The sequence below is a fragment of the Sinocyclocheilus grahami genome, unplaced genomic scaffold (assembly GCF_001515645.1).
Source record: "Sinocyclocheilus grahami isolate Dianchi unplaced genomic scaffold, SAMN03320097.WGS_v1.1 scaffold911.1, whole genome shotgun sequence".
Taxonomy (NCBI): domain Eukaryota; kingdom Metazoa; phylum Chordata; class Actinopteri; order Cypriniformes; family Cyprinidae; genus Sinocyclocheilus; species Sinocyclocheilus grahami.
Genome location: NW_015506090.1, coordinates 396,035 through 415,396, shown reverse-complemented (window position 1 = coordinate 415,396; position 19,362 = coordinate 396,035). Strand labels below are relative to the sequence as shown.

The following is a 19,362-nucleotide window of genomic DNA, read 5'->3' as shown; positions in this document are numbered from 1 at the left end:
TTATTTATTTTCATTTTTAATTCAGTGATTTTAACTTTTAATTTAGTTATTTTAATGCTTTAAAGAGCAATTTTAGATTTTAATGTTCTAATGTTCTGCTATCTGTTCTGCAAACTGTAAAAGGTACAGCTGTAATAAAACCAGAGAGAAAGGTTGCATGCAAGAAACTGTAAAAAAAAAAAAAATTTTAAATAATAGTATGTGAGACAGTGATATCTTTATGTTCCTATTGGTCAGTAGAACAGCTTAGCTTAGCCTGACAGTTAGCCTGCTTTAGACCAGGTTTGTTTCCCAGCATAAGTTGCCACAGTGACTAAGCTTGATCTAGACCTATGTTAAATTTGCTTTATGGAACCAAATAATTTGACAGTGAGTCAGACTAACTGAAATAAGCCTGGCTTATTGGGTTAATTTGTTTTATGAAACAGGCCTCGAGGCATTAAAAGTGATCATATTTTCTCCATTACATCATATTGCATCGAATTCCATTGTGTTGAATTGAATCTAATCAAAATCGGATCGTACTGCATCGTAATAGGGGTGAATCGTATCGCATCGCATTGGTAGCTGCTTCATATGTATCTTTAATGTATCGTATCGTTGGCTATGCATCGAGATGCATATCGTATTGGAGTCATGAGATGCACATCCCTAGTCTACACACGTAATGTTCATTGACTGAGTTTGAAAATATGACACACACTCATTTATTTATGTGAATCAGCACTTCTGTCAGGTTTTTTTTTTTTGTATGTGTTTTTCTCATTGTCATGGTTGACTTACTGAATTTAATTGTCTTTCCTGAGTAGATGTGTGTAATTGCATTAGTATCAGAAAGTAATATAGAAAAGCATATGCTTTACTATTCGGATGTACAGAACAAAAAGAGATCCCTGTTTTCAGGAGAGTGTATACATTTATATAATGAAGTATGTATTTCCCTCTTTAGATAAATCATATTGTATATCAGACATCAGCAGTGATGTAGTGTCTTGTTACACTGGGTTATTTGTTACCATAGTTGGTTACCACAATATAGTCCATGCTTTCCTTGGACTGTCTGTTGTGAAATGTCCAGCAATGATAGACACTGAATTGTTATGCTATGTCATATCAGTAAACTTATGGCAGTTAAATGTGGCTGAACTTGTTTCATTGCATAATGGGATCACCTTATCCATGAAGAATATATGAAATGTTGCCCCAAATTTAAGCCAGACTGAGATGTCTTAGAAGGTTTTCTTCCTAGAATTTATTGTGTCCCAGCTGGTGCCCAAAACAGTGACCTACTTTAGGTAGCCATAAGGCTCAAGGAATCATGGGTAGCTGTTCTTCAGCAACATCTTGACTATTCTCAACCTTCACCTAACCAATTGGCCATTGCAACCATAATAACATGTCAATTTTGCCAATAATTATATATTTTTCTCTTTTATCTTTGTTTTGATTGGCTGCAATGCAAACCAGTTGCATCATCAGTCTTAACAGACTATAATATATGCAATAAGTGGGAAAGCTAATTTGGCTGATACTGTGTGAACATTGCTTATCTATTTAATGTTCACAGAATTACCTGCTTTTTATGCATGTTTAAGAGTCTTAAAAGCAGCATAAAATCAAACTGTCTCAGGATCCCACAACAGGTTCAGATCTGTAGCATTAATCAGAAATGAGCTTCAAGCATTTATCAGAAATGAGTTTCATGCTAATGCCCAATGTGCATAATAGTGTGAATATAGTTTAATCTTGCTCAACTTCTGTAACCTTTCTTTCCCAGTTCTGTAAGTTCATCTTGTGCTGACAACTTTAAATTATGTGAAATGGAAAGCTGTTAGAAGGGTAGTTATTGTGAAGACTTTTGCTTAAACAGGAACACATCATTTGCACTCCACAAAAACAGCTTCTAAAAACAGCAGCACCTATATTCACTTCACTTGCCAGTTTTTCTCTCTCTCTAGGCCAGTTAGGAGGTACAATCTGTATGTGGTCTCTAAAGGTCTCTAGTCTAGGTCAGGCTACCTGCAGCTTTGCAAAAATCATCCATTACTAGAACAGCAAGTTCATGCACATGTGATTTAAGAGCTACATTTTACAGATTCCTCATCTTTTCACTGTATGTCTTAATAGTGAAGCAGTTAACAGAATCTAGTGATTACAAAAGTGTATTTCAAGGGTACAGTACTTCTTATGACCTGTCTCCACAGTATGATCATCAGTCTGTCCTTCTGCACAGCTCAGGTGCGACTAATTATTTTGAAGATGTTGGAAACAAAAGGGTTTTCTTCACACCATCTGTCCCATAATCCCAGTGGTGTGCATGCTGAGGCCTTGGCAGGAGAGTAATTAACTGATCATATGACTAAAAAAAAACAGACTTTTCCCAACCTGCTTTGCATTCAACCTGCAGGAGCAAGATATGACCTCACACACTCTCTATATTTTGCTCTTATCTCAGAGTACCTTACCTGTGCTTTTCAGACTTTACTTTACTAGTGCTCAAGTTGAGTATCACTGTATTGTATTTACATTTACATTTAGCAGACGTTTTTATCCAAAGCGACTTACAAATGAGGACAATGGAAGCAATCAAAATCAACAAAGAGCAATGATATGCAAGTGCTATAACAAGTCTCAGTTAGCTTAATGCAGTACATATAGCAAGTTTTTTTTTTAAATCATATAATAAATAAAAAGAAAACATATAGAATAGAAAAAGAATAGTGCAAACTAGTGTTAGAGGCCTTTTTTGCTTTTGTTAGTCAGAAGTCAGAAAGTCAGAATTATAATTGTATAATAAATAAAAAGAAAACAGATAGAATGCAAAAAGATTAGAGAAGCAAGTGTTAGTTTTTTTTAAAGAAAACAAGCAGTTAGTAAATAAATAGTGCAAGTCTAAAAGGGGCACGTTTTTATTTTTTATAAAGAATAGAATTAGAATTCAGAGTGTGTTTTTAGCCGATTCTTGAAGATGGCTAAGGACTCGAGTTGGGCAGGTCATTCCACCAGGAGGGAACATTTAAAAGTCAGAGAAAGTGATTTTGTGCCTCTTTGGGATGGCACAATAAAGCACCGTTCACTTGCAGAACGCAAGCTTCTAGAGGGCACATAAGTCTGAAGTAATGAATTTAGGTAAAGGGGTGCAGAGCCAGTGGTGGTTTTGTAGGCAAACATTAATTCCTTGAATTTTATGCGTGCAACTATTGGTAGCCAGTGCAAACGGATAAACAGAGGTGTGACATGCATTCTTTTCGGCTCGTTAAAAATTAATCTTGCTGCCGCGTTCTGCATTAATTGTAAAGGTTTGATAGAACTGGCTGGAAGACCTGCCAAGAAAGCATTGCAATAGTCCAGCCTGGACAGAAAAAGAGCTTGAACAAGGAGTTGTGAAGCATGTTCCGAAAGAAAGGGCCTGATCTTCTTGACGTTGAATAAAGCAAATATGCAGGACCGGGCAGTTTTAGCAATGTGGTCTGAGAAAGTATGCTGATCATCAATTATAACTTAATCTGCAGGACCGGGCAGTTTTAGCAATGTGGTCTGAGAAAGTATGCTGATCATCAATTATAACTTCAAGGTTTCTGGCTGTTTTTGAAGGAGTTATGGTTGATGTGCCTAACTGGATGGTGAAATTGCGATGAAACAATGGGTTTGATGGAACCACAAGCAGTTCTGTTTTGGCAAGGTTGAGTTGAAGGTGATGGTCCTTCATCCAGCAAGAAATGTCTGTTAGACAAGTCTGTATGCTCGCATCGAGCAGCTATCATCGGATCATCAGGATGGAATGAGAGGTAGAGTTGAGTGTCATCGGCATAGCAGTGATTTGAAAAGCCATGTTTCTGAATGACAGAACCTAGTGATGCCATGTAGACAGAGAAGTGGTCCAAGAACTGAGCCCTGAGGCACCCCAGTAGTTAGATGTTGTGACTTGGACACCTCACCTCTCCAAGATATCTTGAAGGACCTATCTGAGATGTAAGACTCAAACCACTGGAGTGCGGTTCCTGGGATGCCCTTTGCCAATAGGGTTGACAGGAGGATCTGGTGGTTAACCATGTCAAAAGCAGCGGACAGATACAGCAAGATAAGTATTGAAGATTTGGAATCCGCTCTTGTCAGTCTTAGGGCTTCAACAACTGAGAGCAAGGCAGTCTCGGTTGAATGTCCACTTCTGAAACCAGACTGGTTGCTGTCGAGGGGGTTGTTCTGTGTGAGGAAGGCAGAGACTTGGTTGAATACAGCTCATTCAAGTGTTTTTGCAATTAAAGGAAGAAGGGAAACCGGTCTGTAGTTCTCTAAAAGAGATGGGTTAAGGGTGGGTTTCTTAAGTAGTGGGGTGATACGAGCCTGTCTAAATGTTGAGGGAAAAACACCAGTGTGAAGGAATGTGTTAATGATGTGAGTGAGTGCAGGTACAACTGCAGGAGAAATGGCTTGAAGAAGATGAGATGGAATAGGATCAAGCGGACAATTAGTAGGATGAGTAGAAAGAATGAGTTTGGAGACTTCTGCCTCAGAGAGTGAAGAGAAGGATGTGAACGAGTGTAGGCCTATGTGTGCTGGTAAGATGTGCTTGACAGTTTGTGGTGTGGCAAATTGTGCACTGATGGTTTTAATTTTATTAATGAAGAACATTGCAAAGTCGTCAGCTGTTAGAGTTGATGAAGGAGGGGGAGGAGGAGGACAAAGGAGGGAGGAACATTTTTTAGATAGCATGCGAGAGTTAGACGAATTGTTAATTTTGTTATGATAGTATGTCCTTTTAGCAGTGGAGACATTAGCAGAGAAGGAAGAAAGGAGTGACTGATACACATTAAGGTCAGTAGGAATTTTTGATTTGCGCCACACGCTTTCAGCAGCCCTGAGCTTAGAAAGATGCTCGCGGAGAACATCAGATAGCCAAGGGGCAGAAGGAGTGGTACGGCCTGGCCTGAAAGACAAGGGGCAGACAGTGTCTAAACAAGATGTAAGAGAGGAGCAGAAAGTATCAGTAGCACTGTTAGCATCAAGAGATGATTACTGGTTAGGGTGGAGGAAGCAAAGATGAAACCATAGCAGATAGCCAGTGAGAGTGAGTCGAAAGATGACATGTGGAGGGGTGTGTGTTGTGTCAGGAACCATGTTGAGGGTAAGAGTGAGGAGGAAGTGATCCGAGGTGTGCAGTGGAGTAACCAGTACATGATCAGTGGAGCAGTGTCATGTGTAAATAAGGTCCAGTTGGTTGCCTGATTTGTGAGTAGCCGTAGTTAACACTCTTGTGATCAAAATAGGCAAGCAGAGTGTGGAAGTCTGCAGCCTGAGGTTTATCTTGGTGGATGTTGAAGTCTCCAAGCATAACTTGGGGAGTACCATCCTCAGGAAAGGTTGAGAGCAGCACATCTAATTCATCCAAGAAGTTACCTTGTGGTCCTGGGGGTCGATAAACAACTACAAAATGAATTTTAAAAGGGTGGGTTATAGTGATTGAATGTGATTCAAAGGAGCTGCTAATATCCAGAGAAGGTAAAGGAATACATTTCCAATCATTAGAGATAAGCAGGCCAGTACCTTCCCCTCTTCCAGTTAGATGGGGAGTGTGGGAAAATGAGAAATTATTGGAGAGTGCTGCAAGAGTAGCAGTGTCCTCTGGTTTGATCCACATCTCTTTCAGGGCCATGAGGTTTAGTCTTGAATGACTAGAAATAGTTGTAATGAAATCTGCTTTGTTTACTGCAGACTGACCATTCCAGAGACCAATAGAAAAAGAAAGTAGTGTATTAGCAGACATAGGCAAAGTGCACAGGTTGTTAGTATTGCGCTGCCTACAGTGTGTGATGTGTGGTTTGGTAGTAATAGTAGGGAGATGGAAACACATAGTTAGAGTTGGTCATAAAAACTGAAACAGAAGTGAAGAAAGGTGTAAAAAAGAGGTTGAGTCAAAAGCGATACTTATGTCCCTTGCCGTTGTCCCTGCTCGGTGGAGTCGCACGGTAGAGTCGATGGTCTTTACACTCTTCGGTCTTAACACGAGGGCTGCCGCGGTGTACTATCCTTTTTTATACCCGTTTGACAAAACGGAAATTGAATTCAGCTGAACACTCTTTACTGTTTATCACAACAAAGGGCTAAGCAAGCGCACGACACTGACAAGGTAAGCGAATCAGTATGAGACCAAACGAAACTTCAGCACGTCTCAACACCATAAACAAAGCAAGCGTTTCCTAGCAACGACAACTGCGCTAAACACTAATGAGACAAGAAATAAATACACTTACGATCTGCTTTTAACTTCCGCTGATTGACTGCTTCTCTCAAAGAGTATTTCTTTACACTGTTTTTGCTAGCGCTTAAACACACTTTACTGTTTATCACAACAAAGGGCTAAGCAAGCGCACAACACTGACAAGGTATACGATAGAGTACGAGACCAAACGCAACTGTATTTGATCATATTTAATGTTTTTCACCTGGTAGACAATAAACTGAAATAAACCTCAGACTTCAGTTTAAAATGAGGAACATCTGTGTTTTCTCTGTCTGACATCTGTAAACATAATCAGCTGGTGTGTTTAACAACCATCCAAATTCATCAGTCGGAGTCTTGTTTAAAAACTTCCACTCAAATTTAAAGTGTCTAGGGTTTGCTGATGATGGCAGTGTAAAATCTTTAAATACTGCCCTTAATTCATCCATACAGGTCCGTTAGAACAGGAAAACACTTCCACTCCCAATTACACTGCACAAGAATGTCTTGGCATTTTGCACAGCCTGAAGGTGTGCTCTTTACGCACATTTACACAAGACCGCTATGAAAACACATTTGTTTCCTTCTGGTTATGATGAGTGAGACGTCAAACATGTGGTTGCTGTGGTTACAGATAAACAGAAATCCCATTGCATTACGGAGGCCGTTGACTGGGCATGTGCAAAATGAATCGTGTAAACGCTGAGAGAGGCAAGGACTGTTTGATATGCACACTTCCTGAGTTCCTGAAACCTGCCACACCAGAACCAGCATTTGAGGAACAACGTCAGTTTTGAGTTTTGATATTCTAGGCTTTCTCTGGTGTTGAAGCAACAGTGTGTCATGTAGAGATTCATCCAGCCTTTCTGAAATATAGCTCTACTATGTTTTACTATATACTATCAGAATAAATGGGTTCTTTCTGGAAACAGAAAGTGACATTTCACCCAAAAGTGAAAATACAGTCATTCAGACATAATGTTGATTGTTCTTTTCCATAACAATACAATGTACAATTTTGGTACAATGGTGCTTCTTTTTGTAGCTTGAATGCTTCAGCCTCCATTTATATTAATTGCAGTAAGAAGACAAATAGCATGAACTATGTTACCCGGTAGCCTATCTGTGTTTCATTTGTGTTTAAATATTGAGTTCATGTCCTCTGCTAACATGCTGTGTGGCATGTACTGACTAGTACACGGCTTGATAGGCTAACAGCAGTACTGTACATTGCAGATGTTGTATCACATAACTTTTAAATCATTGTTTGAAAAAGGAATGCTTTAAGATGTCAGACAGCCTGTGCCTTGAACACACAGCACACACTGAGTCACCGATAAACCTGCAGTATGATTCAGCAGTCTGTCCAGCAACATCGGGAACACTGTTTTTACATCTGAGATTTAAACCCATCTAAAAGAACAACGTATACTTCAGAATGCTTAAATACAGTATATCTATCAGATGGAATTTTCTCCCTGTGTATTTGAGTAAAGGACATTGCTGGAGCACCCTCATCAGCAGCACAGGAAAGTGCTGGTGCAGCAGTTGTATCAGAAGAGGTGGCACGTTTGCACTGCAGCATGATGCAGTGTCTGTGCAGAGACAGCGTCTTTGGTTTCTTCTCAGCAGCAAAAAAAAATGAGATGGAACCAAATCGATCCAGCAGTACCCCTCAAAGTGCTCACACAGAGAAAGAGACCCTGAGCGCTGCTGCATTGCAGTGGATGTGCTGCATTGGCCCCACACAGCTATTTTTAGGGAGCATTTATTTTAAGACTTACTGCGTCTTGCAGGTATTCTCACAGACAGTTTTAGCAATAGCCAAAAATACATTGTATGGGTCAAAATGATTTATTTTAATGCCAAAAATCATTAGGATATTAAGTAAAGATCATGTTCCATGAAGATATTTTGTAAATTTCCTACTGTAAATATAGTAAAACTTAATTTTTGATTAGTAATATGCATTGCTAAGAACTTAATTTGGACAACTTTAAAGGCGATTTTCTCAATATTTAGATTTTTTTTCACCCTCAGATTCCAGATTTTCAAATTAAAATCTTTCAAATGAAATATCAAATTAAAAAAATCAACCCTTATGACTGGTTTTGTGGTCCAGGGTCACATATTAGTTTTAAACTAAAATCTTGATGCTGTCCATGCATGGAAAGTCACTTTATGTTCAGCTGATAAGCTGAATCCTTAACAACCACTACCACTTCTACAGTCAACACGTAACTAAACCTTAGGAATTTTCCTGGGAATTTCCTTCTTTATGACCAGGTTCATTAACATGTAAAAAGACTCAAGTACAAGCATGAAGGTTACACAGCAATGCAATTGTCCCTCCTCTTCATATTAGTTTTAAACTAAAATCTTGATGCTGTCCATGCATGGAAAGTCACTTTATGTTCAGCTGATAAGCTGAATCCTTAACAACCACTAACACTTCTACAGTCAACACGTAACTAAACCTTAGGAATTTTCCTGGGAATTTCCTTCTTTATGACCAGGTTCATTAACATGTAAAAAGACTCAAGTACAAGCATGAAGGTTACACAGCAATGCAATTGTCCCTCCTCTCCTTTGCTCATCACTCATGTTTATTTGTGGCATCGTCGCTGTTTGCCACCAGACTTTGGCTGCATTGAGATGTGCTCATACGTGAGTTGAATGAATCGGCTCATGTCTCTCACCTTGAAATGTACTCATGCTGTTTTGCTGACAATTCCACTTTAGCGATGTGCCCATCAATGTGAGCGTAGTATGCCAAAATGCCAACATCACATGAATAGTGTCTATTTAAATCTTGTCATTCTACTTAGTCTTTTCATTTAGCGTTTTCTTTCAGGCACTGACGGTCAGTCATATGCAAATACATGTCACTTTCCCATCCTCAGAAAGCACTGAATGTTGTTGTGATGTGACGGATGATAAAATGTGCCTGATCACTAATGCTGCAGGTTTAATGGGAGTGAAAAACGGCAATTAGATTAACGAGACAAAAGCAATCTGTTACGCTGTCAATTATTCATGCAGCACTGGTTGTCTCAAACATCAGCAGTTCGGATGGTAAAGATTGAATTACATGGAGCTCAAAGGCAGAATGTCTCCTGCTTCAGTGGTCACCTGATGGGGTCTGTGACCTACGCATCTAACTCAATTATCTATCAGGATGAAGCCTGAGTTTTATTCTAATCTGTTCATTTTCATACCACCAGCCTTGAAATATCCCCAGCCTTCAGTGGCTCATGTCCTGTATCGACAGTGTCGAGGGTAAGTCAGGACGGCCGGATGTGGCCATGCGTCCCGGCCCGTAAATGAGAGTAACTTGATGTCAGAGCTGGTTAGAGATGGCTATCAATACTTCTTGGTGGAATCAGTTTGATCCTAAAAGCAGAAAATAGAGCCATTAGTATGTGAAGTCATGAAGTAACTTCAGGAGGTTCTCGGTCAGTCGTGCAGGGAATCGTTGGAATTCACGGTTGAGTTGTCATCAGTCCCTTCCTAGTAATGGTGACAGATCCAGAAGGATTGCGGATGTGTGTGAGTGTGAGAGTGTGTGAGTGAGTGAGTGTGTGTGTGTGTATGTGTCTCAGAAGGCCTGATGTCCAGAATGTGTACTCCTTTTCACCTTGTGAAAAAGTTGTACATTTAGTTTACTGTAAAAAAGTACAGTAATTAGACTTTAAAAAGTACTAATTACAGAAATAATATACATAAAAAGAACTGTGTGAACTGAATGTAATTTTTTTAACTTGACTACATGTTATTTACAATTGAATAAAAATGTATTATAGTTTATAGTATAGCTTTAGAGTGCTTTTTTGACCCACTTAATTAGGACAAGTGGTGACAGATCCAGAAGGATTGAGTGTGTGTGTGCGTGTGTGCGTGTGTGTGCATGTGTGTGTGTGTGTGTTTCTTACACAAAAAAAGTAAGATTTGTCCATTTTGATTTTATGGTGACAATAAAAGTGTACTTAAGTGTTAATAAAACATGAACGTGTACTCTATACTCTTAAACAACCTTTTATTTCATATCTTATCTAAAAGTATAGTTTTTAAAAAATATACTTTTAATATTTGAAGTAGACTACAATTGCACAGTCAATACAATTAAGAGAGTTGGCCAGGTTGTGACAACTTTGATTATTCAGTGCTGCATTGATGACGCATTAGAGACGCAATGCCAGATGTGATGCGTGAGCTGGTGTAGAGGTGCTCAGTTAAAAATGTTGATGAGCAGGGACTTTGCAGACCGCTGTGGCTGGAGGAAGTGCAGAGGAAGGCAGTAGATCTAAAGGTCTCAGGGAAACACTTTGTCATCACAGTGGTTGTTGTCACACAGGAGTGATGCGCTTTCGTATTTCCAGATATTATCAAAATGTTACAGGTACGGAGTGATATTATTTGATGCTGTTAAGATTTTTTGAATTGGTTTAAAATTTATGAGGTTGCCTGAGCTGTTTTCGTTTGAAACGGCTTAAACTGCTCACATGCTTAAAACTAAATCATGGCATTGCATGATAGTGCTTCTTTGTAAGTCGCTATATTTGAACAGAAACACTATAATTATTTGAACGTTGCTTGTCTTTTACTCTGTGTTGGCGTGTAATAAAGTAGCTGTTTGGATGAGAAATATTATCATACCTGTGCACTCATATTTTTTTTTATTTGTGAAATGTGACGAGTCTGCATTTATTTCAGTCTCAGTAGCCTGTATGTCCAGTGCTGGCCTTCTCCTACTCTTCTTATATTTAACAAATATTTTGTGAAGATCATTTGGATCAGACACCCATACTGTGTATGTCATGAGCTGCAGCTCAAACCCTTTTAAATGCTTGACCTTAGATTAGTGTTGTACCTCATTGTTGATTTTTTCTGCAGTAAAACTGTTCCCTGCTCAGTGCACTTAAGTGTTGTGTTGATCTGTGCAGCGGCCACCAGCACCACTCCCTCAGCCAAGACCTCCAGTCATGTGACGCGCTGCAGCGAGAGCGAGAGGAACTACTGCGTGAACGGCGGCGAATGCTTCACGCTGGAGGTCACACCCGGCAACATCAGACGCCTCTGCAGGTACAGCTGCTCATCCGCACGCGTTTAACACAGAGATTCAGTCTGCCAGTCGCAGAGCCATTCTACTGTGAACGTGTTTTTCTGAAAAGTCATTTCAGTTGAGGTTTGATTCTCAGGCAGTGGCGTTTCCTCCAAGGACACTGCCTCCTCAAAATAATTAAATGAGAAAATATGCACAGAACAAACATTAACAATGCCAATATTACAAAGTTTGACTTTAAAAAGTGTATCGATTTTTTTCTTTAAATGACACTGTCCGACAGAGACTCCAGCTGTTGAAGCCACAGTGGGAGGCAGTGTCTCTTTTGCCTCCTTTGAGCCCATTGGGTTTTAACAGACTTCCTGAAAGCATGTGTAAATCGTAAAGGGTTTGGTGGGTGGTAATCGAGAATGAATGGAGGAAAGTCATGAGAGCAGGCAATGCCTCCATCGCACTATGCTTGGCCTTTTACACTGTTTTAAAGGTACATCCATGTGTCTGTGACCGTCATGACATCTGTTATGTTGACCGAGCTTTGATGACTGATGATCCAAAAATAAGCTGACTATTAAAAATAAACAATTCACAAATAAAATAGGCATGAAATCTGAAAGCTGTTATGGGGTTTTTATAGTTGCTCTTTTGGAATAAATGTAAAACTGCTTTAAAAACTTGATGAGATATATTCTTAGGTTTAAAAAATAAAACATTAATTGCATTTGTAATATAAAAATACAAATTAAAATGTCGGCTATTGTTTTTTTTTTTTTTGAAAGTGTAGGTAACATTTATTTATTTAACCTGGAAGATGTGCTTAACATTAAGCGGAACTGAAACATTAATTTAGATTGGATTAAACTAAAACATTATAAACAGTGAGGACTTTCATGCTCTTACTGTCCAATTCGGTGAATAAGCACAAACCCGAGTGCTGAAGTCAGGACTCTGTTCTCATCAGTCAGCACTGCAGTCAAGTGGAGCTTCTCTCTGTCTCTCTCTTTACTGTAAATGCAGTAGTAGTCAGACGGCAGCGCTCCTCAGGGACTGTAGATCTCTGAGCTTTCCATTTCTGATGTGATCAGACTAAAGTAAGTATTAATGTTCAGTGCGTGCAACATCCTGCAGCGTTTGTGCTTCAGACATGAATGATGTGTCTTTTGGAGAGGTGTGCCGGTGATCAGACACACAGGAGAAAAAAATCCCACAAAAAAGTCCTCTTCCTGTCTGAGCACAGCACATTGAAGGAGGCAGTCGAGCCGTATCTAGAGACCTGAAGATCACAGGTGGACTTTTTTCATGTGGCACAATGAAAAATGTCAAAGTGACTTTTGGATGTCCAAGACCCATTTGCATTGTCTTCGGGAGAGCCAAAAATCTAGTTGTTGTTGTTAATGTTTCTACTTACATTTAATGAATCTGAAAAAGACCTGTTAGGTTTGTTTCATTCTTCACTCAGGGATGAAAAGAAGTTTGAAATGCGAGAGGATCATTTTCTTATCCTTAAGGAAATTATAATTACAATGATGTTTACTGATGTAAACTACATAGGGAGCACTATAACTTGCACATTACAATAATATTAAAGGTTACAATTAACAGACTATTAGATTCAACTGTTATTTATTTTTATTTATAAACCGGAGAGTTCCGGTCTTTGATTCTGATTGGCTGAGCCGCGTTCGAAGCTGTTGTAAATTACTCTACAAACACACACCTTTGTTTACTTCTGTGTGTTGCTCTGCAACCACTTTGTTGTAACACAACTGTTTCTGAGGAACTACATTGTTAGCCGGAAGAATTCTGTTTTTATTAATATCATTACACTTTATTTGCTCTGTTTTGTGAAACCTTACTACGTATATGGAATAACTGTTTTATAAGAGCAATAAGCCCCAAGAAGCCGTGGTTTGCAGTGAATTTATAACAGCTAAGGGCCACGTCGTGCTGAACAACGCCCCTTAGCTGTTATAAATTCACTGTAAACCACGGCTTCACGGGGCTTATTGCTTTAATTTACTCACACATGCCTACTATGATCCGTTGTATTAATGCAGATCTAGGTACGCATGTCTGTCAAATATAATATAATGATGATATCCACACACCTTCCCTGAACCAAGCTGATGGTATCTGTTCTCCAGCAGCTGATGAACGGGATCCTCTGAAACGTACGTCACGAAGCAGAATCCCCGCCTCTCGTTTGTTTTGGTGTCCATGGGCAGCTCGATGCTTTCAATCTTTTGAGAGAAAAACACACCGCTTGTGGTGCTACTTCCAAAACGATGTGATTTTAAATGATAAAGCGCTTCACTGAAGGTACTCACCTCCCCATAAGCTCCGAAGTACTCCCGGATCTGCTCCTCGGACGTGTCTGGACTCAGACCGCCGACGAACACCTTCTTGGGCGGCTCCTTGCCCTTCATGGCTTTGGCTCTCTTGGGATCGATCAGCTTCCCATCCAGCTTGTGCTCCTTCAGCTCTAGCACCTGAACACATCAAGAGCCTGCTATCCTCAGGGACTGTAGATCTCTGAGCTTTCCATTTCTGATGTGATCAGACTAAAGTAAGTATTAATGTTCAGTGCGTGCAACATCCTGCAGCGTTTGTGCTTCAGACATGAATGATGTGTCTTTTGGAGAGGTGTGCCGGTGATCAGACACACAGGAGAAAAAAATCCCACAAAAAAGTCCTCTTCCTGTCTGAGCACAGCACATTGAAGGAGGCAGTCGAGCCGTATCTAGAGACCTGAAGATCACAGGTGGACTTTTTTCATGTGGCACAATGAAAAATGTCAAAGTGACTTTTGGATGTCCAAGACCCATTTGCATTGTCTTCGGGAGAGCCAAAAATCTAGTTGTTGTTGTTAATGTTTCTACTTACATTTAATGAATCTGAAAAAGACCTGTTAGGTTTGTTTCATTCTTCACTCAGGGATGAAAAGAAGTTTGAAATGCGAGAGGATCATTTTCTTATCCTTAAGGAAATTATAATTACAATGATGTTTACTGATGTAAACTACATAGGGAGCACTATAACTTGCACATTACAATAATATTAAAGGTTACAATTAACAGACTATTAGATTCAACTGTTATTTATTTTTATTTATAAACCGGAGAGTTCCGGTCTTTGATTCTGATTGGCTGAGCCGCGTTCGAAGCTGTTGTAAATTACTCTACAAACACACACCTTTGTTTACTTCTGTGTGTTGCTCTGCAACCACTTTGTTGTAACACAACTGTTTCTGAGGAACTACATTGTTAGCCGGAAGAATTCTGTTTTTATTAATATCATTACACTTTATTTGCTCTGTTTTGTGAAACCTTACTACGTATATGGAATAACTGTTTTATAAGAGCAATAAGCCCCAAGAAGCCGTGGTTTGCAGTGAATTTATAACAGCTAAGGGCCACGTCGTGCTGAACAACGCCCCTTAGCTGTTATAAATTCACTGTAAACCACGGCTTCTTGGGGCTTATTGCTTTAATATAATCAACACTCAAATAAAAATTTCTATGCACATAAGGCAGTTTTTACATTAACTGAATGTGTCACCTATTCAGCGATCTGTCATGCTACACCAAAAAGCATCAAAACAGCATTTATTGTTGGATTTCCTGATAAAATGTCTACCGAACTGAAAGACCAATACCGAACATTTTCAGTACTAATACATGTACCGTTACACCCCTAGTAAATATGTGCTGCGTGCTCTCCTCTCAATAACAAAATAAACACTGAACAAAAATGATGGCGGTAAGATAAACCAACAAAGAAGAAGATGATGGAGCCCCAGAGCACATGTACCTATTAAGTAATTACCACGGATCGATGGCAGTTTGAAGGTGTTTACCTGCTGGGGCAAACTTTTGTGGAAAGTTTCTTTTGGAAAGCTGTTTCGAACTCCTGAAACAAACTTTATTTGGCCTTATTTTATTGGAAATGACGTCACACCAGTTCAGTCTGTGATTCATCTTTCTGTTGAGAAAGGCAGCTTCCCCCTCAACATCATCAGAGAGCAGCTGAATGATCAAGACTGGAACAGTCTAAGCCCTGAACCTCTGCACATTTAAGAAACAAACAAATACAAATGTGACCCTGGAGCACAAAACCAGTCATAAGGGTCAATTTTTCGAAATTGAGATTTATACATCATCTGAAAGCTTTCCATTGATGTATGGTTTGTTAGGATAGGACAATATTTGGTCGAGATACAACTATTTGAAAATCTGGAATCTGAGGGTGCAAAAAAATCTTAATATTGAGAAAATCAGCTTTAAAGTTGTCCAAATGAAGTTCTTAGCAATGCATATTACTAATCAAAAATTAAGTTTTGATATATTTACAGTAGGAAATTTACAAAATATCTTCATGGAACTTGATCTTTACTTAATGTCCTAATGATTTTTGGCATAAAAGAAAAATCGATCATTTTGACCCATACAATGTATTTTTGGCTATTGCTACAAATATACCCCAGCGACTTAAGCCTGCTTTTGTGCTGCAGGGTCACATATAAAAAATAATAAGTGAAATGATCATATAAATAGAGGCCAGCGGCTTCTTAAAGTGACAGTCGACCTGTGAATGTGTTGTTGTGTAATGTTGTGTTGTGCTGTGTTCATCCTCTTTCTAACCCAGGTGCCTTCCAGGATACACAGGGAACCGCTGTCAAACCACAGACCCTGTGAGAGTCATAGACCCCAAACGTATGTGCAGTCAGTGAGCATCCCCTTCACCCCCAAACACACACGCCATCGCCGCTGTTTCTGCGCTGCCTCGCTGTTCACAAAGCATTCTCTCTGTCAGAGTTTGCCAGGCCGCTCTTAGACGATGGGCTACTGTCTTTTCTGCCAACATTCAGACTAGAGATATTCCTCAGTGTTCAGAGACCAGCCACGTTGAAGCTGTTGATTGGCTCTCGGAAGCTGAGTGAAATGAGGTGGACGTTTGCGAGAGGTTCAGCGGGCAACACCGGAGACACGCGTGTGTGCGGGGGACTTCTGGGTGTCAAACTCACTTCCTGTCTTCCTCTCTTTTCTCTCTGTGACTTCTGTCTTTCCCTCTCAGGTGCTCCAATGAGTTTACTGGTGATCGCTGCCAAAACTACGTAATGGCCAGCTTCTACAGTACGTCTATTTCCTCTTCCTGTCTGTGCTTGGATTGGAGCATGCTCAGTCAGCGCTACCTCCTGTTGCTTTGTTTTTGTGCTCTCGATGGACAGGAAGTCAGATCAGACAGTGGTCCAGTTAGTTTTGGGATTCTGTTTATGTTTTCCATTACTTCTCTTTGCATGTTTAGTGTTTATTAATCTAGTTTTGTTCTGTTGGATGCTAGTTAGCTGACGATGGTTAGACAGGATTGACATTCATCAGTCTGGACACATGAGTTATTAGGGGATATCGGGTTTCTCTGTTTCACATCATCTTGGACTTAGACAGGAACAGATGTATAGAGCTCTGTCTGCGGACAAAATCAAACAAGCTGGTTCATGATATGTTATGAACTATGGCTACATTGAGGGAGGTATAATGGAGCAGACAGAAAATCTCCATCGATTTATCTACAGTGCTAAAAAATAGCAGAATTTACTGGAGACCTGCTCAGACAATCTATTCTCAGCTATTAATAGTGTTTGCTAATGTGTCCTTCGTAGTATGAGCTCCATCAGTAGAGATGCTCTGGCTTAGGGTCCAAAGAAGTTTTATCACCGAGAAACGACATGCAGGAAAGATCAGATCATTGGCCCTCTAACAATACTTCATTATTAGGTCAGCATTCCATTCAAACAATTGATAAGCAAGGATGATATTATTTTGAATTATTCTAATTGGTCATTTTACATTTTTGTTATTGTAATGTCACTCCATTTTATGGCTGGAGTGCCATGTATTTATGGCTAAGTATGACATTGCTTTTTTAGTCATGAGGTTATTTAAATAATTTTATAAGAAATCGGTATGTTCGGAAATTCTGAGAACCTCGTTTTTTATTTCAAATTACATTTCTGGAACCTGTTCTCAATGTACAGAGGAATCATTTTGCCAGTGTTATTTCTTTTCAAACTTTGACTGGCTCAGGTACCAGACCAACAAGCAGCAGCAGGTTATCTTCTGGACGTTACAGATAGTTTAGGTGACCGAGATGTGCATGTGTTTAACAGCATGTTCATTTAAAACATGTGCTGGCATAATGACATGAATAACCGAGTCTGACTTTGTCCGTAGTGAAATGTGGAGGGTCGGTCTCTATAATGATGTGAGCGCAGTGACATCTGCATGTGCATGTCCTTGTGTCATGATGACAACCAACCGTACGAGTCTGTATATAGAGATGCACATCGCTATATACGTGTGACAAACCATCCATGTGTCTCTTAATGAACTCTAAAAGCATTCAATGATGCATTGTCATGGTGGGTTTAAAGTCAAACAGAATAGATTTGAATGATTTCTTTTCAAATGTCTTGTGTGTCTGTGTGATGTACCATGCTGTACACTCTTAAAAATAAAGGTGCTTCAAAAGGTTCTTCAAGCGATGCTATAGAAGAACCATTTTTGGTTCCACAAAGAACCATTCAGTCAAAGGTTCTTTAAAGAACCATCTCTTTCTTACCTTTTTGTAATCTGAAGAACCTTCTTTCGCCACAAAGAACCTTTTGTGAAACAGAAAGGTTCTTCAGATGTTAAAGGTTTTTATGGAACCATTTAGACAAAAAGGTTCTTCTATGGCATCGTGAAGCACCTTTATTTTTAAGAGTGTACTCTACATGCTGAGATGATTTTAGTGTTTTCGGAGGTGCTTTGAGGTGGTGTTTGTGTGCAGTCAGTCAGAGTTGACATCACCGCTCAACTGTTTTCTGTTTGTTTGTGTTTTGCTTTCTTTTCATCACCTTGTCTGCCTTTGCAGAACATCTTGGGATTGAATTTATGGGTATGAATCGTTCTTTCCTCCTAGTTTGCAGATTCGTAGGTCTAGAAGCTTGAGCCTGTTTCCTTCAACTTCAGCTGGTTTCCTTTTGCTCATGAAGGGATCAAACAGCCATAACAAGATGATTGGAGATTGACATCATTATTATTCTTTATTATATTAATGCACCGGGCTTCAGGTGGCTGCTCAGAGCCACTCTGCAGGTTTCTAGTGTTTTAGGCAAGAAAGTGGATAGCCGCTCCAAAGCATGTGATGTGCAGGGGGGCATTAGCCTGCATGGTAGGAAGGATGCTGTTAATTATTCATGAAGACCTCTGATATCTTCCATTCAAAGCAGATATGTAAGGCTCTCACACACACACACACACACACACACACAGACAGAGGCAGCTAAATTAATTCACACACAGTTCAGCTGTGCAGAAGAGAAGCCATACTGCAGTAGTTATGCTTTGTTTAGATCCCTTCAGCTTTGCTTTGCCCTCCATTCATGCATCCCTCTATCTTCAGCATGACGTCTCATTCCTCACTTTCTTCCTTGTTTTCTCCCATTGTTCTATTTCTCCTCTGTGTTTTATCCATGTCTGTTTGTAGTGATTGCCATTGTGTTGTGTGCATCAAGAATATGCTATACTTAAAGATTTAAGATGTAAATCAAATGGGTGGTAGTGTTTGCTCACAGGCTTCAGTAATGTTTACTACGACAGGAACACACAGTATTCTGTGCCTTAAAGACCCCGTGAAGGCTAAAATGATAAAAATTATATTTTTTGCAGAGAAAATGGGCCAAAAACATTGATGACACCATATCGCACTCAAGGACGTATACATATTTTTTTGTCCAATCAAATAATCTTTGGAGTGAGAACTGTCAAATTGTACTTAGACACTAGAAAGAAAAATAAGATTGTCAAACAATTTCATGGGGTCTTTGGCATGAAACAAAGCCATTTCCAGCCATTCAGTTGTGTTCCCAAACTGTGAGTTCGCACCACTACCAATTCATGACTTTTTATAAAAGCCTTTAGCATTACATATCTATTGGCCCTTCACAAACATATAAATCAAAATAGACTAACAAGTGAACAATGTGAAAAAAGAACAACTTGTTGAAGGCTTCGATAAATTCAGTCTGCCAATGTTGTGATTA

At 39.5% G+C, this 19,362-nt stretch overlaps 1 protein-coding gene across 1 annotated transcript in view; it reads left to right on the top strand.

Moving 5' to 3' along the window:
* The window catches only part of LOC107564117 (pro-neuregulin-1, membrane-bound isoform-like), a 121,635-nt gene that overhangs the window by 98,341 nt on the left and 3,932 nt on the right, over positions 1–19,362 (top strand). The window contains exons 4-6 of the mRNA XM_016249113.1: positions 11,164–11,302; positions 16,353–16,411; positions 18,192–18,215. Coding sequence (XP_016104599.1) covers positions 11,164–11,302; positions 16,353–16,411; positions 18,192–18,215 — 222 coding nt within the window. The remainder of the gene's footprint in view (positions 1–11,163; positions 11,303–16,352; positions 16,412–18,191; positions 18,216–19,362) is intronic.